The sequence below is a fragment of the Nyctibius grandis genome, chromosome 16 (assembly GCF_013368605.1).
Source record: "Nyctibius grandis isolate bNycGra1 chromosome 16, bNycGra1.pri, whole genome shotgun sequence".
Classification (NCBI taxonomy): domain Eukaryota; kingdom Metazoa; phylum Chordata; class Aves; order Nyctibiiformes; family Nyctibiidae; genus Nyctibius; species Nyctibius grandis.
Window position 1 is genome coordinate 7,111,282 of NC_090673.1, and position 22,655 is coordinate 7,133,936.

General features: G+C 47.9%; 1 protein-coding gene across 4 annotated transcripts in view; it reads left to right on the forward strand.

The window, feature by feature from the left end:
• The window catches only part of PNPLA7 (patatin like phospholipase domain containing 7), a 117,093-nt gene extending 95,036 nt beyond the window's left edge, over nt 1-22,057 (forward strand). For 3 of the 4 annotated variants that reach the window (XM_068414084.1, XM_068414085.1, XM_068414087.1), the window contains 8 exons: nt 1,556-1,625; nt 3,688-3,804; nt 5,811-5,959; nt 7,398-7,550; nt 10,295-10,402; nt 15,647-15,731; nt 19,990-20,093; nt 21,211-22,057. In XM_068414084.1, the coding sequence (XP_068270185.1) occupies nt 1,556-1,625; nt 3,688-3,804; nt 5,811-5,959; nt 7,398-7,550; nt 10,295-10,402; nt 15,647-15,731; nt 19,990-20,093; nt 21,211-21,291 (867 nt within the window). In that variant the 3' untranslated portion in view covers nt 21,292-22,057. The remainder of the gene's footprint in view (nt 1-1,555; nt 1,626-3,687; nt 3,805-5,810; nt 5,960-7,397; nt 7,551-10,294; nt 10,403-15,646; nt 15,732-19,989; nt 20,094-21,210) is intronic. The other variant, XM_068414086.1, reaches the window with a different exon arrangement.
• The last annotated feature ends 598 nt before the right edge of the window (nt 22,058-22,655 follow it).

Genomic DNA, 22,655 nt, shown 5'->3' on the forward strand with positions numbered 1-22,655 from the left:
GAAAAAAAAACACCTCCTTGGGAGTTCAGAATTTTGTATCAAACAGCACGGAAACTTATCCCAGCAACACAAACTGACCAGAGAGGGAGTGCTGCTCAGCTCGTACTGACAGCTGGAGTCCAAACCCTTGTTTGGCTTGAATTTAAGGCACATCAAAGCCATGCTAAGGAGGGCCCAGACACCTTGTCCCATGAACAAAGAGGCTGGCTGGATGGGAAAGCAGGTTTACCTCTTCAGTTTTCATTCAGTTCTGTGTGACTGACAGAGAAGTATCAGCTGCTGTTTTCTGGGCATAAGTTCAATTCAAACAAGTCCTCCTCCTCCCCCTTTGCAGGCAACCCTTTCATTAGACACCACAGAGACTTTCCAAAACTGTCTTCTCTCCATCAAACGCCAGTGCATTTGGAAGGCCACCTTCCTATTCAGTTTTTTCCAGCTAGTGGGATGTGAGTACAGACATGGCTGAAACAAAAATGAGAACTTCCCCTGCCAGGAGCAGGGCTTGTTAGTTTGATTTAGCCCGTGTTGAATAAACTTGTGAAGGACTTAGCAAGGCCATTCTTGTTGTATATCATCCTCCTCCTTAGGCAGGTTATGTACCACACTCCTCACTGCTGTTTTACTCTGTAAACAAGCAACCTCTGGGATCTTCTTGAAGATGTACCTTGCAGGATCCTTTGTTCCTGGAGGTGATGCTGCAAAGCTTTGTGGTGTTCTCTTTGACTCCAGGCAGCTTTGGGTGTCAGCAGCACTGCGCTCCATCCTCTGCTGAAATGACTAGCTTCATAACCACAAGGAACAAACTGAAAGGCATTTAGTCAAAAGGCCATGACTCATGTTTTTCCCTCTCATTGCCTTGGGCTCTGGGGTCTCAGGAACTGAGGCAAGGAAGATACTGCCCGCTACAGTCTTAGGTTGGGTTCCCAGGGAACTGAGTAGTTGCATGCTCATCCATGGTGAATACGATTATGGAAGACTTGCTCTGTGTAGTGGATCAACACCACCTTGAGTGGAAACTGTTGGGTGAAATGCAAGAATGACCATACTGGGTGAGATCAAAGGTCTTTCTAGCTTAGTGCCATATCTCCAGGGGAGGCCAAAAGCAGCAGGTATTTAGTGAACTAGATAAAAGGTGAGCCTTCCCTTCATGTCCTCCTGCAATAAACAGCCTAGGGATCTCTTCAGGTGAGAGTTATCATCAGACCCCCACATTTCATCTGAAAGAACAACAGATATGAGAAAGAAGGTGAGCTCCTGGTTTGAGTGATGAGGTTTCTGTGCTGCTCTGTGTGCTGGACAGTTTTCTGGAACAAGTATTTGCTATTAAAAAAAGGAAAGAAGGACTTTTGTCTGTCTTGATTCTGCATGAAACTTTTGCGTAAGAAACAAATTTATGAACTTAAACACAGGGCTCACGGGTTTTTCTCCATCCATGCAGGCTTTTGTGTCTACAGCGCTCTCTACAGAGGTTGTTGCTTTGGTTTGTGTTAGGCATGGGTTTTAGTTTAAGTGCAAGGTTACAGATTTAGTAAAACTGGGACCTTCTCTGTTGCAGGATCTGTGGATTCCTTACTTCACAATCACAACCGACATCACTGCCTCAGCAATGAGGGTCCACACGGACGGTGAGTATGCAGGCAGCCTTTCTGGCGGCAGGTTGTAAATAACGATGTGAGACTTCATGTCACCCCTTGTTCCTGGAGTTTTCCTTGCCTTTAAATTTGTCTTTCCTTTTGTTTCTCCCTTCTCTGTTATTTGCTGAGCACCAAACTGTGGTGGTACACAGATAACAAGGAGCAGAGCTGTTGGGAAGAAATTAAGTGAGATGCTGTATTCACTGTTTAGAGGGAAAATGGGTCCATTGACACCATTCTGGTTCCTTAAAACATCTCATGCAGTGCAGGTGTTTTAGCCATAAATCAGAACTAATGCAACCAAACCACTGCAGGATTCAAATTCCCCATAAAGGGAAGCTGTTGGGAAGCTGTTTTCCCAATAAACAGACTCCTGTGCCTGAAGCAGAGGCTGGGTTAGGTTCTCATTTGTGTCCAGTCCTCTTTATTTCTCTGGTGGAAAACTGTAATGTACTTTACTGACTGAACAGAGGAGAAAGCTCCGAGCTGCCTGCTCTGCTGTCAGGACGTGGTGGCAGCCCTGGGGGACACTTGCTTTACCTTTTGTCTATATGGGGTAATGGTGCAGTGAGTCAGGCTTCAGTGAAGAAAGCAGAAGGCTCCCGGGTACCCCTGGGGTAGCTGAAGCCTTTGCTGCCACATCTCTCATGTTTTGTCTTTGGAGCCGGCGCAGGCAGGACTCTCCATTCCTGCCGTTAGGCTGCGGGTTATGGAACCCCTAAATTACCCTGACACCGGGGCTTTGTTGGCCAAGGGCAACTGAGGGAGCTAAAACACGCAGACAAAGCATTAACCTTTCTTAGAGGTTTTGTATTCCCGTTCTGCAGCAGGTTAAGCCAGCTTGGGTCAGGAAACTCACTCCATCCAGCCGCTTGTTCCTGTGAAAGTTTAATATAAGGATAGAAACTGGGTAGAGAATGGTTATGGTTGTCTCCAGAATCTACTGAAAGGAGAGGAAGGAAGCTCCCAACTGCTGCAATTGCCCATCTTGGTTTCATCTGTGGGGTGTAACATAAGAAGTCAGCATTTTTCTTGGGTGGAAGTTCCAACTCAACTAAAACTATTAATAATAAAACCCAAATCTGCCTGTATTGACCTGTGCTAAACAGTAGGAGTGCTTAGGTTATAATTAGGAACAAAACTGTTACGTATTTTAAAAAGAAAATAAAAAATCAATTCCCGGTTTGCTGGAAAGAATTGCTGTTTGAAGAACCAAGTAGTTAATTACTGAGAAGTGAGCTAACACTGCAGGTCTTATTTATTTTTGATATTTTAAAGATTCACTTCTCAGATGAGGCTCTTGACCTCTTTGGAAATAGAGTGTCTTTGTAATTCAGCTGATGCAAATGTTAAGAGAGAAATCAGTAAAAGGGAGCCTTAAAGCAGAATGTTTTACAGGAAACAGATCAGATCAATTTCTACTTGATGAAACTTTCTGTTTCTAACAGCTTAAAAGATTATAACTTTCTTCCTTACAGCACTATTAGCAGAAATGGCCTAAGAAGAGATAAGATCGCCACCATGCACTTGCACTGATTTTACAAGTGAAAATGTTTGCTTATGACAGAGCAGGGAAAGCAGAAATTTTGGGCTTCTACAGCATATATTTTTCATGTTGAGCTCTTGCTAAAAGTCTGGGGTTTGTGGATCTCTGTAGAACATAATGGCTCTAATGCACTTCAATCTGCTTATTCTTCCTATCCCCTTGTCCCCAGGAGAAGCCTTTTCCTTTCCGTACTGCTGTAAGCTCAACAAAGCACTAAAGATGATCCCCACAGCCAGGCATATGCTGAAATCTCCTTGAAGGCAATAAATGAGAGTCATGGGCTTAAAACTGGGGTTTCTAATGCCTCTGCCTGATAGTACATCTGAATATCCTTTTTTTTCTTTTTGCCCCTAGCCAGGTTTATCATATAGAAAGTAATAAACTGCTTTAATAACTTTCTAACAATATTCTCAGGAGAGCCTCTATCTCCCGATTATTTTAATGAGCGCAAAAGCCTCTGTGGCAATAATTAATGCTGTTGCCGTTCCCTCCCTCTCGTTCTTGCAGGCTCTCTGTGGAGGTATGTCCGTGCCAGCATGTCCCTCTCTGGGTATATGCCTCCTCTCTGTGACCCGAAGGATGGGCATCTCTTGATGGATGGAGGTTATATCAACAATCTTCCAGGTGGGTGCACAGATCGGTTGGGAAGAAGTTACCAAGAACACAGCCTGTCTAACAGCCTGAAAAACTTTGTCTTTTTTTTTTATTTTTCCCCAAAAAGGGAAACGAGGAGAAATAGTGCAGACACCTTTCATCTCATGGTGGTTACAGGGAGTCATTGTTCTCTGTTTCCTGGATGCTTGCTTTGTCATGGCTTTATTAAGACTATTTTTTGTTATGAAGTATTTCCTAATAGGCATATTCTGAACGTACAATTCCAAGTGAATTTTGAATTCATTTTAGTGCTCACTGAAAGGAGAGAGCAGAAAAGAAACTGCAAACATATAGTCTGTCTTTGAGTTTCTTTTCAAACAGTATCAGTTGAATAAGGAATAGTTCTGAGCAAGCATTAACTCTTCATTGTTCCAACTGGTGTCACCCAGAGCTCGAAGGGTTCAGCTGACAGACATCGGTGTCTCGGTCAGCTGCTAGCACAGGGCAGAGGTGGAATCATGGGGTGTTCAAAAGAGCGATGTGAAGTTTGGGGTGTTCTGAGGACTGAACCCAAAAGGGTCAGGTGTGTGAATTCACTTGTGTGTCTGGGATGTGTTTTATGTCAGGGTTGTCATCGTAGTCAGAAAGCATTAGCAGGTGGGTGGCTCGGGAGAGTGGCCAAGATAGAAGAGAGACATGTGGTGTCATTGCTGTTTGTGACTATAATTGTGTACAAATAAAGAGGAAGGAACCTAAGCTAGAGACGCCGCCTCTGAGCAGCCGAAAGCATTTACATGTTCAAGACAAACCCAGACTATATTTTTCCATCAGGGCTGTATTTGCCTAAAAAACAGAAATGGAAATAAAACAAAATAGACCCCCGCAATCTGCCTCTGACGTTCTCTGAGTCTGTGAGCAGAAGTATAAGTTGCAAACCAAGGTACCTTTTCCACCTGCAAGTATTGGAGAAGGCAGAGAGCCCACATGCAGGTGACACTGGGTGGAAAAGGTACAATAGATGGAACGAGCCCAGGAATATAAATCCAAGCTACAGAACAGATCTGATTTAAGTAAGTGTCTAAATTAAGCATCTAAATTGGCTCTTCAGAGCTGTGGTTTTCCTACGCATAACTGTTCTGGAGACTGCAACTATCCTGGACTCAGGGGGTGTGGAAGAAATATAAATTCATTCTGTGAGGTACATGTCCTTCTCTTCCCTCCCTTGGCACGTCCCTAAATCCTCGCCCATATCCAAAGGCTGCACCTAGTCCTTTTACTGACCCTGAAGTGGGAGGTGTTGCCTCATTTCTCTCCCACTGCCAAATATGGAACTTTCTTGGATCCCAAAGCTTTTCTTAGACTGAAATCCTCCCAGCCTCTCCTGGCTGTCTGGTTCCCATGCTGCTCCTTTCCTTTATTACTTTCTATCTGTTGGGCTGACCTCTGCACTGCTGACCCTCCTCTTTAAGGCCACTGCCACTTGTTCTCTCTACAGGTCCCCCAGATCTTTTGTTCTCATGAGAAATGCTGCACGAGGTAGAATTAATGTGGGTTTAACGTGCTCTTTCACATTATATTTAATGTGGTGTAGCTGTGGCCCTTAGCTGTGTGCATCTGACCTCCTCTCCCCTGCTCCCTGCCGTACTGTTTTGCTGCTGCCTTCACGTTGGTTCTGGTGACAGCGTGTCCTCAGGGAGAGTCATCCGCTGATCTGGGGGAAAACATACCCCATAAGTGATGTCTACCAGCAGTTCAGCAATGGGAGCTCAGTCTGAGATCACACAGGGGCTCGGCGGGTGCGGAGCGTGCAGCACGCTTGGATCTCTCCATTGAAATGGAGCTGGTGGGGTCGGAGCCTCCCTGGGGAGATGGTGTCAGCAGAGTTGCTGCGAATGTTTGTATCTGAGGCTGTTCAGAGATGCTCACGGTAGGTATGATGTCAGGTTACACACTCCCTAGCAGGACGTACGTAAGCTTTGGTTGAGCAATGCCAGGGTTGGCAGCACTGGTACTGATCCGACCTCCTTTCCCGCTAGCTGATGTTGCGAGGTCCATGGGCGCCAAGGTGGTGATCGCGATCGATGTGGGGAGCCGGGATGAGACAGACCTCACCAACTACGGGGACTGCTTGTCTGGCTGGTGGCTGCTGTGGAAGAGGTGGAATCCACTGGCTGAGAAAGTCAAGGTATGGCAGACTATATTAAACTGGCAGCTGTTTTTATGTACGCAACTGGACGCTTCCCCTTGCTCGTTCTGGGAGCCAGCCTGGTGACAGACAGTCTTGTTTCTTCACTTTCAGCTCTTACTTATGGACCAAACAAGCTGGGCAGTGCCCTAATGCCAAAGGAAAGGCAGCGAGATGGGAGAGGGTAGAGCCCCAGTCTGGGAAGGGGACGGTAGAATTGTTAGAACAATGAAACCTTTTCTTAGAGGTGCAGTAAGCTTTAATAAAGTCAGAATTCACAAATTTTACCAATTAAAGTAATGCAGTGTTTCTACCCTATATGTCTCTGAACTGTTGATTTAGGGAGATTTTAGCGCTAGGCAGTAATTAACATTACTGCTACTGATAAACACTGGGCTGCAGAGTATGATGATGGGTTTTTTTCTTGTTGCAGGCAGTCAGGCCAGTTCTGTTACTCTTCTCCATTTTTTAAATTATCTGGCTCTGCAGCTATCCCCCAAGTGAATGCTGTTGGTTGTTCTTCCCTCCCAACTACAATTAACACGTTCCCCTGTTGGAATTGGAAGCAAAATACTTGTTTGTGCTTTCCAAAGTCAGGGAAAATACTACAAGCTGTGGGTGCTGCTCTGTAATTGAAAGCTTTTCCTCTGCAATGACTCCCATCCCTGAAGAGGTCTCATCTCCCTGAGAAGTGGCCTTTTAGGGTTGGTGCAGCTGTGGTGTGCCCTGCTGTGCCTTGGCAGAGTTGACCATGCTCCCAGCATGTAGTGGAAGCGTTTGGTGGGGGAAAATGGAAGACCTCAACTCTTCTCAGTAGTGCCCGGTGAAATATTACAACTGCCCAAATGGCAATAGGCACACACAAAATCGTGGGGTTCCTTCTGAACACCAGAAAACACTTTCACTGGGGGTGGTGAAACACTGGCCAGCCAGAGAGATTGTAGAGTCTCCATCTGTGGAGATATTCAGACTTCAACTGGATGTGGTCTTGGACAACCTGCCCCAGCTGACCCTACTTGAGCCAAAAGGGTTGGACTAGATGATCTCGAAAGGTCCCTGCCAACCTCAACCATTCTGCAAAATCTCTGCCCTGGTACTGGAGAGATCATCACTGAATTCTGCCTTGAAGGGTCACTGGGCCCCTCTCACCTCAGCACAGGTCTCTCAAAGTCCCACTATATCCTGGAATAAAAGACTCCGTTCAGCCTTGAACTGCAGAAATATGTTTGAAGGCAATTCCTTTTCTGCTGTGGGTTGTGGAGACTCATTGGCTAGCTGTCCACACTGCCTGGGAAACAGATGGAGGTGCTGATGTGTGAAGGCTTCAGTGGGCTTCTGTGCGCTCTTGGAAAAGAAAATTTCCATTATGAAAACAGAACGTATTCTGAAATGAAATTTCTGAATTAATCATGATTGGTGTGTCTGGCCTGGTTGGCAGGTGCTGAATATGGCAGAGATCCAGACGCGGCTTGCCTACGTGTGCTGCGTGCGGCAGCTGGAGATGGTGAAGAACAGCGGTTACTGCGAGTACATCCGGCCGCCCATCGACCGATACCGAACCCTGGACTTCGGGAAATTCGATGAAATCTGCGTAAGTGCATCCTGGCAAAGGCAATTCCCCCGTGTTGCCTTTCCACAGAAATCTGCTGCTTTGTGATGCTGATTAGTGCCTAAGCTGGCGGAGAAGTCAGTTGGCACAGAGTGAATAATCAATGCTAAATAATGCTGTGGAGTGGTATCATGGCGGTGAGATTGGATTAACAGCAGAAATCGAGTTAGTGATCTTGTTTATGTAATGACCTGTGAACAGAATGGTTGCCTCACTCTCTGTCATGACAATTCTTGCTCAACCGCTTGGTAAAAACTCTTGGGTGTCTGAGCTGCTTTGGGCAGTTGGGGTTTGTCAAGTGATGTCGTTTCTCTCCCTCCATTATGTGGCTTGTTGTCACGTCAGAGATTTGAAGAAGCCTGTAGGGGAGGCCATGAATCACTGAAATGGAGGGCAACAAGCTAAAATATCTGGCTCGGTTAACATTTCAACACTTCTATTAATAAAACATATCATCCACAATTCCTCTGCACCTGATAAGAGTATCAGGAAAATGGCAGCAATGTCAGTGAAAGGACGTTGTAAAAAGGGTGGTACCAGGTCACAAAAGGGTAAGACCAGGTTACACATCTCTGGGATTTAGTTTTGGTTGTTTATGTATCAGAAACCAGCATGGGAAGAGCTGACTCCAGGTGCGCAGTTGAATTGTCTTAGTGACATAATTCAGCATTCACAACAAAACTGTTTGTGCCCAGGCTGGGGTAATGACAGCAATCCTGGCTCACTGTTGCTTGTCAAGGAAGTTATTTTACCATCTCTCTCCATTCTTTGCATCTTCCATCTTCAGATGTTTCTGCACAGCTTTGCTCTTCTCCTAGGCTGGGGAAAAAAAACCCACATCACCAATTTTTCTTTAACTTAATCTCCTTTATAGATGTAGTGAGAACCTACAATACTCATTAGGCTGCAGGTTGATTTCTCTGATACCATCTTCTAAATACTAAACAAAACCAGTAAGACAGTTAAGCCCTGCAGATTCACATTGGAGAGAGTCCTTAGGACAGCAGCTATTCCAAACCACCAGCTGATTTCCCCAATATAAATATTTTCTCAAGGATATTTGGTGTCTCATAGCCCCTGGGCAAACAGTGCTGTCTGCCAAATGTGGATCTGAGGCTTTGCTGATAAATAATATTCTTCACTAGATGGAGTGCCCTGGCGGTTGTGAAAACCTTGATGAACGGATCTGATAGTTCATCACAGTAACAGATCGTAAGCTGTCAAGTCATTGTTCTGTCTCTGTCTAATTTGGTGTCATTAAAGAGATTTAAAGACGCCAGGCAAATTTTTCTCCGTGGAATTTTTCTCCGCACTGGAGAAAAGTGCGGTTCCTCAAAGATGTCACTTTCTGTGAGTGAGTTCTTGGCACGAGATGCTGCAGGTTTGGAGGGGCAGCGCCCTCCTGGATTTTCATTCCCTGCAGTGCAGCTAAATAACTTCTGTCCGCAGGGACACTTTAAACTGTGCTGACCTTAAAGGGCATCCTAGGCATTGCTTTACTGTTACAGGCTGTGAAGTAGTGGGGGGGTTTATTCCAGCTATGTACCTGGATTTGTCAGGAGAGAGATGGGCACCATATAACCATTGAGCACATTCAAACGAACAAAAATCCCCCTCTTCTGGGCAAAACCCCTCTCTGTACCAGCCTAGAGCGGTACGTTGGCTGCACGTCATTTCCCAGAGCTCAGGGTCTCACAGTTATTTTGGATCAGCCTGACCCAGCCAGTTGCAGATCTGTCAAGTCCCTTTTCCTCCCGAGTAATCACATACCCCCCGGGCTGAGGAGCTACGATGGATTACGGGAGGTGAATTCCAGCCTGAGTGCCTCCTGTCTTTGAACCCTGGTCCAAAATCCAGAGGAGAGACAACACCAGCTCAGCCAGGGCTGCTCCCAGCCCTCGGAGCTGCCATGCGCACCTGAGATTTAGTGTGTGCTGCCAGCGCGAGAGCTGGAAACGGGATCAAGGGCTCCTGGCGCCTGCTCCCCCATCTTTTGGTTTTTTTCAACGCCATTTCTACTGTCTTGTTAGAAAAGGAGTAAAACTTGGAGCAATCAGTTTATTTTTTCCAGTTTTTGCCATGCTAACGATGCAGTGCTGTGTTATTATTCCAAGCCCAAATTACTTTATACTTTTAAATTAGAGGAACGTGGAGTTTGTGGGTTCGGTGGTGTCCATGGGCCATCATTCCTGCTCCAGCAAACTGACGCTTGCATGTTCAGTGCTGTCTGGCTTAACTCATTGCAGGAGACTTTGGAACTGGCTGCCCTACGGTAACTATTTTTGCTAGGAAAGTTTTCTTGGCTATTCTTGAGACGAGAGGGGAGAAGACACAAATTAATATGTGGTGTTACCTTCTTCCAAAGAAAGAGCCAGTACTGGAAGGGCGTACACGTACGCATCTTAAGCTTCTCTTTATATGGCATTATTCTGTGAACAGCCTGCTTGAAGCCACTGCTGTAAAAATAGTTGTGTCAGGTGGCACTTTTCATTGCATATGGTCGGGTCAGAGGTCAAGTTAGTGTTTGGACTTAAAATAGCACCTTGTTTGCTTAATCGTTCCCCTGATTCTTAGGCCGAACAGCTTATGTAGCTGAGGCTGGAAGGTAGCAAAAGTACATCCTGGCTTTCGGCTAGACCTCTGATTTGCAAAACATTGTAACATAATGGATTTTTAGCTATTAATTGCTTTTTTTCCCCCTCCCCCCCAACTCTCTTTTTTTTCAGGAAGTGGGATATCAGCACGGGAAAACAGTCTTTAATGTCTGGTGTAGGAGCGAAGTCCTTGACAAGATGCTAAGAGACAGGCAAGAGACCTGCAAATCCAAGACTGATGTAAGTGTTGGGTTTAAATGCACTACTCTGCAAGAGCTCCTTGACACACACCAGATTGCGTGCTGCCCAGAAACCAGGCAGGGGTGTGAAGGAGAATGAGGGATTGCCTCAAGTCCTTATTGTGAGCGTGCGTGTATTACTTAAAACTGTATTTTAGTCAAGAAAAGGCATGATCAGTTTTTCAGAAGCTTCTTCCTTGAACCATAGCCTGGATGAATGAGGTCCTGCACTTCTCTGATCATCAGGTACAAGTGTGGCCAAAGTGTGCTCTGCCAGAGCCCAGGCTCCGATGCCAGCCTGTCCATCCCTGATGCGTGCCCATGCAGAGATCCATCCGTATCCTCAGCAAGTACGATGGGGTCTCTGAGACTCCAGGAACTGAGGTAGTGCTCTGTAGGGTGGCTCTCCTGGTGCTGTTTCATTCTAACAGCTTATTGATACCGTGTTGGTAACCTGGAATCATTCACAACACAAATGCCCTTGAAGGATGGTGGGCCATGCTTGTACCCAGTGCTTGAACGTGTGTGCAGACTGCATGCCTCAGTAATGCTGGGTTGGAACGAGTAACCTACTAAGAATTTTTTAATTTATTCTTGTGCCACAAACTTTAGGTGGTACCTGGATGTTTTTCTTGCTACTAGAAACTGGTCTGCCAGGGCAGTGGCTGTCTCCCACCAGCTACCGGGTGCTCATCACAGAGGATGTGAATCGGGATTGCTGGCATTGATCTCAGCCATTGCTGGCTTTCAGGATGTGACTCAAATAGTTCTCAAATGATTCCAGAAAACCTGAATTAAACCCTTGCTGGAGATGTGTTTGTAGCCAAGGAAGATCCCTGCAGAGCCATACGTTTCTCCCTTGCAGTGCTGCCGTGGTACTGGCTTTCACGCACCTTGTTCTGCTCGCTTCAGCACATCCGAGCAGTTAATGTACAGTTTGGAAAATGCCAGATTGTGGTGAATCTACAGGCTACGTAGTGTCGCTGTGTGGTTACAGTGCCATTAAGATTTCTGCTCAAAAGTAGGATAAAAATGTCTTGGTTTTACAGTTTAAGGATTGAGGGCAGCCTCTAGAGTTAGTTCAGTAACTCAGGGACTGACTGAATTTCTTGGCAAGGAAGTTTCAGTTGTTTTTACGAAACAGTTATCACCTTTTTGAGGACTTGGGTACAATATTATAATATATTGGCTTGTTATCCTTACCCTCCTTTGAATTCCTCTGATTTAAACCCCAAGTGCTACAGAGGCTTCATGTTTTACCCAGTAATTCATCTTTATCGTCTTTTAGAGATAGGGCAATGAGCAGCAATATTTTAAGTGATTGCCAAAATGTATCATAGCTGTAGTGAGCCTCCCTAAGGAAAGTCAATAGAGGTGAAATATGACATTGAGGATTTGCAGCTCTTCCAGAGAATGACGGGAGAGCGCTTTTGCTAGGAGTGAGATGGCGTGAGCAAGGGGAGAGGAAGGGCAGGACTTGCAGGGTGGGCATTAGCCCAGCAGCGAGGGGTGGATGATGCCCACATCTGAGCCAGTTGCTCCAGACCCCCATTTGTCACCAGAGAGAGATGAGCTCTGTAGGGTGTGAGTCACTTGGTGAAATGGAAGTGGCTCCACTGGGGTAAGATGAATGGCACGCTCGGCTCCGGCCATGTGAAAGGAGCCAAGGGGACTGGCGCTGAGGACTGCTGTCATCCATGAATCCCACCCACGCTGCCTGGCAGGGTGAATGGCTGTGGGAGGAGCACAGAGGGACTGAGCTTTATGGGAAACCAGCTGGTGATCCGAGTGGCCTGAGGAGCCCTGAACTCATCAGCTTGTTATTTCTTACTGGGAAGATGACCTGGGCTAGGAGATACATTAGTCTGAGCTGCAGAAGATGGGTCCCCATTCTGCATCTAACACCTTGAGTTCAGACTAGTTATAAGCTGGTACGTGTTTGTTTATGTGTATTAATAGTCATAAGGAGAAGTCAAGGGATAGAAACTTGTGTGTGTCTCAGAAATGGTTGTATGTCCTATTTCATCCTCTGACTTTTATGTCAAACATATTAATTGCTGTAACAAATTATTCTTTTAAAGAAGACTTCTTTTAAAATTGCCTGTTATATGGGATACAGTAATTCAGGCTAATATTTCAGTTAAATCATGGCATTACAGCTGTGCATCAAGCAGCATGTTGAACATTTATCATAATCTACCCTGGTTTTTATGGCTCTTCAACTGCCCTGGAGATGAAATATGTCACGTACTCATTGTAGACACAGCCTGTCACTGCATTTCCGTGTGTGCTCGGTAATAGGCAGAAAGTGCTGATTGCTGAGACACCAAGAGTATGAAAATAATGGGGTCAGGAGAGCGACTCAACAACCTGCCCGGGTTACGGGGCGGGAGCCATCGGCTTTGTGCATTCCCCCAAACCGACGCTGAGGCTCACTTCCAGGCTGTGCTCCCAAGGACCTGGAGCTCTTCTGCTCTTCCTCTGAAAACTCTGGAGTCCAGTAACAAACAAGATTTTTTTTCATCTGACTTTTGTTTCAGTAGATTTATTTCTACAAAATAACAAGTATCGCAGGCTCCCACTGGAGTGTTTGTCTTTTTTTTTTTTCCCCTTAGTCCATTAGAGTCACTTAAGTCCTTTAGCCCTGCTATCTTCCAGGGATAACAGCTGATATTTTTAACTTGCCTTTCATTAGCGAAGGTTCTGATGCTCTGTATGGTTTAGTTCTTCAGCTGTTTCTGGAGTGTTGAACGTCTCGGAGAGCTGAGCACTGTTTCTTATCATCTTGTTTCCATGTTGTAAGCATTGAATTTTTACTTAAAATCTCCAGATATTTAATCATTTAGATACTTCTCCTTTGCTTTCATCATTCAATCTGTTTGTCTTGTCTCAGAAATGCAAATACTGAAGACACAATCAGCAGGAACCGTACATAAAGTTCGCTTGAACAACCTTTGCTCTTCCCCAGCACAGAATAATGCAATACCGTTAATTGGATCTCCTCGGGGAAGTTTTGTCTACTGAAGTGTTATTCATAGTCAAAGCTAAATATAATCTAGCAGACTACAATAGTAACTGTCTTTCTCCTCTAATTTATTTAATAAAGATTGTGCCGAAGAGAGTACTTTCCTCCTTGGAAAAAAAAAATATCAGCAGAAAGGTTTTAGAGTAGGTTTCAAATGAATCTCTGAGACACTTCTTTGCCGTGTATTAACTGATGGGAGTGTGGCTTTGTCCTTAAAAGTAGTGAGAGGAAGTGTTTAAACATTAAATTCCTGTTTGCAAAGCATCAGACGAGTGTGGGAAGGCACCTGGTTTCCCACAAGTCACGTTCCAGTCTTAGTGCTGAGGCTTTGGGGTGCAGCTGCCTCCGCCTGCATCCCCTAACAGGGTTACGCGCAGGATCGACTCTGTGTCAGTGACCGTAACAGATGCTCCTGTGGGTACGGTCGCGCTTACAGTTGCCTTCATGCTCCTCTGTCCTCTCAGCTCGTCCGCAGGAGCACGTGAGCTGATGCTGGTTTTCCTGAAGCACCTTTTGGCATCGGTCGCTGCAGGATTTTGTTCAGCGGTTCATGCAGTGCCCTGGGCTTTTGTGCCCTCCAAAGCCCGTCTCTGCTTTGTAAGAGCCCGTGTTTTTAGAGTACAGGTGATTGTCTCGAATATTGCCGTGTGTCTGCTTGGTGGCCAGAGTTTGCACGTGTCCCTCACTGAGTCATGTGGCACCAAATGAAGATGCTTTTTTCCCTGTCCTGGGGAACAGCCTCCTGCATATGCTTCACTGGGAGACCATTCAGGTCAGATGTTCAAAATGAGACCAGACTGACTCACCCTTCTTGACTGTTCCTTAATGTTCACACTGAGCTTCTGAGCTTCCTGACTTCTGTGTATTTTAAAGTGTGTGTCCTAAGCTACTGCTGTTTCATTTCACACAGGTATCTTTTCATTCCCTCTGGACTTTTCTCTGTCCACCGCTGCCCACCAGCTGTTTGTCCTGGATCCACACCTTGCTTTAGCCGTACTAAATTACATCAAAAGTTAGTTATGGATTAAAAGTCAACTGAGAGCAAACTGCTGCAGCTGTAATGGGCTTCTGCTGTGGCCCCCACGGGGGCTGTATGATTCACAGTATCTGTGCTCTTGCCAGAAGAGCAAAGAATTGCTCATAAAAACCCTGCGTTAGGAAACTGCACTGTCTGGAAGCACATGGACAGGGCTGGGGGTTTAGAAAGACGACTGTCACAGCAATTCCTGGCAGCCCAGTGCTGATAATGTGCCCCCTGCCAGCTCTTCCCTGTCTCTCTCCTCTGGGGGTGGGTGCTGTTGCACTAATTAAAACCACTAGTTTTAAAACCAGGTGAGCGGTGTTCAGGTTTCCAGCTGGTGACCTTGTGCCTGGCCCCACGGAGGCAGGTAGGGCTGCTCATGGCACGGCATGTGGGAAGACCAAAACGGTTCTTAAATGCCAAAGTTGGGCTTCATTAGAGGAGAAACTGAAGCAGGCAACTTCTCAAAATAGAGAACACTCAACCCACTGCTTGGAGGAGACAGAGTAAAAATAGAAGGGGATTATTGAAAAGAGGAATTACAGTGGGGAAATATTTCTCCTTGCGGGCGGACCACGCACCTCAGGCTCTTGCTCGCTGCAGCACCTCCAGCTCCATGGGTTGCTAAGGTCCCCAGGTGGGTCCTGGTCACCCCAGTGCCTGGGCTGCTGTCTGTGCAGCATCCCATGGCATCGCTCTGCAGGCTTGGGGCTGGACCACATGCAATGTCTCACCTGGGCACTGGAGCCCCTTCTTCTCCCAAGGGAAGGTGAAAGCTCCCTGGGGGCTGCACCTGGCCCAGCCGGTTCCTCTTATAAAGAAACAGTGATGGAGAGGAAAGATAAACAAGGAAAACGAGCACTATGTGTCACGGAGCCCAGACCCTGGGGTTCTTTGTGGTCTTTTCTATAGTTTGCTAAATTTTTAATAAGGCTTCTTGTTGCATGGATGGAGAAGAGGAGCCATTAGAGGTTGTCCCACTGTTTGCACTCGGGAATCCCATCTCTGCCACCAGACCTCATCAGGAGTTGTTCTGAGAATTACTCACTGATGAGTAATGGCTTTTGAGGGGGCAGTCGTGGAGAATTTGTGTGTCTGGAGCTTTGTCTGTTTAATGTCATTTTTATATAGTCTTGACTTGTTTGGGATTTTTTTGTGTATATTTGTTAACATTTGTAAAACTTCTCTCTGTGTTTCAGAACGTGACCTGTCCCACCACCTCCTTTACAGACCTGGCAGAAATCGTGTCCAGGATCGAGCCCGTGAAAGTGCCCGTGGCAGACGGTGAGTCGGGTGATGCGGCCGGTGCTGCGGGAGAGTTGGGAAGGGCAACGAGGCTGGAGGTGCCTCCTCCGGACGAGGGTGGGAGTCGGGTGTCCCTGTCATGGTGAGATATCCTCTGCCAGCCCGTTACCGGTGTGGTTTCCTGGTGGGAGAAATCCCACCAGGATTGAGATAACGCACGTGGCAACTCCTGCAAAGACAGGCTTTCCTTCCCCTTGTGCTGGCCCCTGTCCTTGCGATGGCTTCGCTCTTTGGTCCGCGTCCTTCTGAGATGGGAGGAGGCTCGTTTAAAGCTTTGACTGAAGGATTTTTTTCCCTGCTGTCGTGAGCAGGATCTGGAGTGACTCACTGGCTCCGTTGCTTTTTGTACGCTCCTGTTACGGGGAGCAGTAGTGAGCTAACGAGGAACAGGTAATGGCTCCGGCACCTTCACATGAAGGCGCTCAAGTGCCTTGTGCCTCAGCCGTGCCCTGTGGAGCAGCTCCCTGTTAAATGCCACGACTGAAGCTCACTTAACAAAAAGGATCAGAGCTTTGCAGGCCTGAAATCTCCCGAGCGTTTCGCCAGTGCTAGAGCTCCTTACAAACAGGCTCTCCCCCTCCTCCCGACTTCTTGTTCTGGCAGAGGGAAATCTAAAGTTAGCAGTCCTCCCATCTGTGACTGTTTGTAGAGATGTCCCTGTGGTAATTTGAAATGCTAATTGCAATCATATGCCTTATGAAGAAAATATTAATCAAATGTGGCTGAAACAGCCATTGTGAATAAGAATGAGGAGTTCCTGGTTATTTAAGGCATGGGCATTGAGGCCTGCTGAGATTTAACCAGTGTTCTGGGACAGATCTTTCTCCCTTATATAGTTTCTGATCGTTTGTCCCTGTTAGGAAGACCTGCGTTCTGCTGGGTGAGGCCATGCACATGAGCGTAACAAAGGGACACGTCTTAGAAAGTAGAAGTGGCAGATTTTGGGCTAAGGAGGGCCTGTGCAGGGGGCACTTGGGACAGGATGGGCAGGTGCCATGTGCTCCTCATGAATGCTGAAAGCTGTTGGTTGTAGGGACCTCAGAGGAGGGTGGGGATGGCAGGAGAGAGTCGTGCATGTGGGTGCTGTGTCTTGAAGGACCATTGATATCCATGTGTGGGTGACTCCACACGCTACCCGCAGGAACCTTGCCTGGTTTTCGGTGGGCAGTGGCTGTAAAGGCATTCTTCTGGACACGGCATCGCCTCGGTGCCTCTGGGCCGGCATCACTTTGGCTAAAGAGGTCTCTGGAGCTATCGGGGGAAGGGGTCTGTACCGAGGCAGGCTCAGACAGAGGGTGACACCTCCCCGGCAGCAGCCTCGTGGCTGTCAGATGGCTCCTCATATGTGCTGGTGAGCCTTTGGGTTTGTCTGCTAGTGATGGCGATAGAGATGGTCTCACTGCTTTTGCCCCATGTAAGGAAGAAGGCAGTTAGTTGTTAGTCATCGCTAGTCATTGTTTTAGCAATGACTGAAACAACTAAAAAAAAGGCAGAATGTCCCTTGGAAGAGCTGAGTGGAGGGAAGCCGGGAGAAGCCCTCACTGGACCCAGGGAACCTGTGCTCCGGTGAGCAGGCGGGGAAGCGTCTGTAGGAGAGCAGCAGCTCATTTACACAGCTGAGGAACTGCAGTATTTGTGGCCGTGTTTCTGTTCTGCATCCAAACACTTCCTCAACTGGGACTTTCTGTCTTTGGCTGTAATTGTATTTTATGCAGCCGTGGCCAGGGGAGCACAGGTGCCATCCTCCAAGGGTGGCTCATCTCCATCCCTTGTCACGCTCCCACCCATAAGGGATTTCTGAGGACCGAAGTCACGCAGGCTCTTGGGTGGTTTCCCCCAGCAGGTTTCACGTCCCATTTTTCAAAGCAGCAATGCTTTGGGCTGTCCCCACGGCCAGGTTGCATGCTGTGAGGTGAGGTAGGGCAGCCGCCCGCAGGGGATGAAGGAGATCAAGCCACGTAGCAGAGCCATGGTAGCAACAGCCACGTGGAAAAAGAGACTTGGGAGAGAGACGTGGTAACGGTGCTGTGAAGTGCATGGGTTTGCAATACAGCTGAAGCAGGAGACGTCCCAAAACCTCTCAAGGGACACAGTTATGGGGCACTAGGTCACCCCCTGCATCTTTGCTGCTTAAAAAGTACTTTTATCAAGAAGCACTAATGCATCTTAAGTTGTGAGGAGGTACCACATTCCTTGATTTACATCAGTCTGTCGGTGTTCCTGAAACACAAACCTCCTAGCCACACAACACCGATTTTCTTTAAAAGCCCACAGAAATCAGGCTATAAAAGACATGCAAAAAGTGATGGAATCACAAAGCAGATCTTTGGCATGAGCAGTGGTCGTGTACCCTTCCCACCCTCCCCTTGGTAGCAGTAGGCTTGGGTGCCGTTCCCTAGTGTCATCTCTTCTTTGCTGGCTCATTTTTGAGCTGCAGTGTTCAGGTGTCGGCATGTCGAGTGGAGCAACAAGGCCTTGATCCTCCTTGATGCTTCTTGGAGTTTTTGTAGCGTATAAAGGAGCTGCTGCCCCATGAGCCCCAGACGCTCAGCCTCGAGGGGGACAGTGGAAGGTGATGTTCAGGGACAGCAGAACCACCTTCTGTGCTCCTTGTCCCTCTAGTTCCCCAGCACCCAGAGCTGCTGGGTGAAGGATGTGAGAAGGGACACCCCGCTCTTGTTTTTGGTGTCTGTATAAGGACCTTTTAAATGCTCAATAGTGCTCAGAAAATCAAGGGGTTTGGTTTGGATGGCGGTCGGTTTTAGTGGAGCTGTAAACTGCAAACTATTGTTTGGGCTGTCTGTTGCTCTTCAGATGAGTTTCCAGTTTCACTGGTGTGTTCTCTCAAAGATTATCCGTCATGTTTTTAGTATAAACTAACAATAATTCTCTGATCCACAGTAAAATAAATAAATAAAAAGACCAAATGGCTTTAGGACTAATGTTCTAGCATTTGGTTGAAGTTATCATGTTAGAAGAAAATGCTGGGGAACAGACTGTGCTGTTGTCTTCAGCGTGGAGCAGATGCTATTGACTGTTCCCAAAAGAAATACTTTATCAAGAATCCAGTTTAAACACGAGCCACTTTCTTCACTAGTGGGCTGAAGAGCAGGTATTGCTTCAGCAACTCAAAGCACACTTGAATTAACTCAGGGAAGTGGCAGAAAACCTAGTGTCAAAAAAAAAAAAGGTATTTTCTGTCCTTTTAATGTATTAACTTGTGTTCTGAAAAACTGCGTGCCAGGAACTGTGCTGAAGGAAGGTGGCCATCTGCCACTGGGCTTGTTTGGCTGCCTTGGCTCGACACTGGGTTGGGATGGGGCTCTGCGGTGGCTGCTGGCGCGTTGGGCAGTGCTGGGGCCGATAACAGGTGGCTGCTGGGGAAGCAAGTCAGCCCTGTTGGTGAGGGACTCTCCTGTCTGTTTTACAGCCCCTAAAGTGGTCCCCAGGTGCTGGAAGGGGCATTGACTCTGCACTGATATATCTCATTCCTTGGGAGTGGGTTTTGGTGCTGGGGGCTTGGTGGCACGTCCTGCTGATGACTGCTGCGCCTTGGTGTGCACAGCTCTTGAGCTTCCCTAAGTTATGTTCATCTGCTGGATTACCAGAGAAAGCAGGTGATGGTTCCCTGTGGAGAGGAGGGGAGTGTAAATGTCACTGTCCCCTGTGGACCAGAGATTGTGAGACACATAATTACCATCTCCGCACCAGGAAGAGCTCGTCCTGTGCCTGGAAGTCCCTGTTTCCAGTGAGTCTGTGACTGACGTGTCCAGGGGAGTTTGCATTGGTAGCTCACAGGCGTGTCTTCAGAAGGTATTTTACTGGTCTTGTCTGGACTGACGGGTGGGAAGCAGCAACTGTCCTGTGAAGAGCGTTCACAAGGACGTGGGAGCATCTCCCCATTGCCAGCGTGTGTCCCCTGTTGGGCTGGGCAGCTGGCGCCCGCCAGAATAACATGGACAGTTTGTATCTCACTCCTCTTGCTCGAGGCTCTTTGGATTCTAGAGGGCTCCAGGACACCGATTCACGTACAGGACACAGTTTATTTTGTGATCTGGCTGGAGAGCCGGTATCTGTGTTTGAGTAGTCCCAGCTCCCTGGGCTACGGAGAGCTGGCCAGCAGTCACACGGCCCTGTGCCAGTGCTCAACGCAGACAGCTATCGTTCCTCTTCCAGTTTTCTCTGCCTCTCTGAATGCTACTTAAAACCAGTGTTTTTTTCTCTTTTCTCTCTTTAGATGAATCTGACTACCAGACTGAGTACGAGGAGGAAGTTCTGGACAACCAGAAGGATGACTACATCAATTTCGTAAGCAACCAGGTTGAAGAAGACTCTGACTCGGTACGAACTGCCCTGGAAACGGGCAGTGCGTTTCTGAGTCCCCCGGGAATGGTGTGCGGTGGGTGTAAGGTGGAGGTATCAGGAAGAATACTGAGAGAAGCACCTGGAAGGGACTTGCTGAGGAGAACTGTGCAGAAATAAGTTTGCTTTTTGTGTAGCACAGACACTAAATCACGCGTGCTCACCCTGCCCAGGTCCGTCATCAACAGCAGTGCTGTGTGTGGCAAAACCTGGCCACGGTTCAAACCTGACCACGCAGCTCTGTGGGTTTGCCTGTGAGGGGGGTCAGGGCTGGAGAGCGTCCGGCACCAGGAGAGGCTGAGGGAGCTGCTTCCTCCAGCTCGGAGGAGAGGAGGCAAAGAGGGGATCTGACTGCCGTCTGCAGCTGCCTGTGGGGTGGTGGTGGAGAAGGCAGCAGCAGAGATGAACAGCAAGAAGACGAGAGGTGACAGGCACAACTTGTGCTGAAGGAAATCCTTGCTGGGTGCAGGGGGAAATACTTCCCAGTCAGCGTGGCTGATACCGGCAACGGGCTGTGCAGGGAGATGGTGGAAGCTTCCATCCTTGCAGATACTTGAAAACCAAGGAGAGGCCCTGAAGAACCAGATCTAGCATTAGAATTAGCCCTACTTAGAGCAGAAACTTGTGTTACACCCTCCAGAGGTCCCTTCGAACCAAAATTGTTTGAATCTGTGGGGCCTCTGGTCCACCCTGAGGAAAACCTGCACTGTGGGGCCAGACTTCACATCATGGTGCCCGCAGCAAAGCTCAGAAGGGTCGTACCGGGGCTCCTCTTACTCCATCTGGAGTGGCCGGCAGGTTTAAGAGGTGAAGCTGCCTGTTGTGTTGGTCACAAACAGTTTCTCAGTGGGAGCACGTGAGTGGTTTGGGAAGGTGCCCGGCCTGGGGAGCTGCCCACTGAGGGTGTAAGAGGACTTCGGTGCTTTGAGTGAGGAGCTGGAGTGATGGCGTAAAGATTTTGTTTGCTGGGCTGATCTCCAGTGGATGATGGTTGGGGGGACAAAGAAAGGGTGGAGGGGACGAGGACAGATTTTATCCAGCTCCGAGAGGATGCTGAAGAATGAATTTTTGCTTGCTTTCTTGTTTTCTCCTTCAGGATGAAGATATGCAGATAAGAAAGCGCAGGAATCTCCCCAGTGCAGATGGCCAGGCAAGCAGCACGGGAGAGCCAGGCTAGTGCTCAGAAGAGGCTGACCTCGCTGGCTGAGAGCTACGTCCCACTCATACTGACAGCAGCCATTTTTATTTAAGATTAAAAAAAATAAAACCAAATCAACGTCCTAGTTGAAATTAAGCAAGCTTTTGTCCTTCTCTGGACAGGGTATGGGGCATTCAGCTGCCAGCACTAAGCACAGATATCTGCATCATGCCCAAGCCCCTTTGGACCTCCCGTGTGGGGTGGCTGACGCGTGCCGTGCTCCTTCGTACAGGTGCCAGGAGGAGCGGCCGGTTATTAATCACTGAGACTGGCAGAGGGGAAACGTGCTGGGAACACGCAGTCAAATGTTGCCTTGATTTTTTGCTGCTGTATGTTCTAGTCGCTGTTGTTACTGCGAAGGCCCAAAGAGCGATGGGATGCCGTCCTGCCGTGTGCTGAAAAGGCTCCGAGCGGCAGCACTGGAGAGAGGGAAGGTTTTGTGGGTCCCAGCAGCAGCGTTGCTTTCTTTTCATATGAATCAGGTAACTGTGTAATTAACTCCTCGGTGACTTTCAACCATGTACTTGTGAGCAGTGCTCTGACAGGAGCAAGTCTGAATGTATTTCACTTGAAATCTAAACCTAAGAAATCGATTAATGTGAACGCGAGCTATGGAGCCTGTATCCTCGAGCCATCAGCGGAACATTCACCGACGGATCACGGAGCTGACGCTTGTCGGGCAATTCTGGAATCACTACTTGGCTCTATTTGCCCTGTGAAATAAAGTTATTCTGCTGGATTGAAATGCCTGCATGGTTCTTTGTGTTGAGTCACCCAAAGAGAAATTTGTCAACGACTAAGAGCCCAACTTGGCTCTGCTTATATCAGACTTGCAAAGAACCGCGTGTGGTTTTCAGTTCCTAATCCCCGCAGGAGCTGCTCGGTGTGTTGTCAAGCTTTGGAAAGAAACCTCCAGTGTTCTTCCCTGCCCAGGGCTGCAGCGGCCGATGTGAGTTGGACTGTGTTCAGAAGTCCCCTGGTGCTCGCTCTTCTTGTCTCACATCTGTTGTTGCTGATAGCTCTGCTTGGCTGGATGATCAACCTCATTCTTGCTTTCTGTAAACTCTTCTGCTCCGCGCCAGCTCTAGGTGCTGTTGCCTTGAGGGGATTTGGCATCAGACCCGAGCACGAAGATGCTCCTCAAAGCTGCCTCCTTTGCTGAGCTCTCCAGGCCCTCTGGCACGTGCCAGCAGCCGCGGTGGGGCCTCCAGGCGTGACCAGAGCTGCGCAGTGCAACTCTGAGGCCAGAAACGTGTTTGGTGGCACCACGGAGCACTGTGGTGGCTGTGAGCGCTGTGAAGTGCGACCTGTTCTCTGCGCTTACCTCCTCTCCCATGCACTCC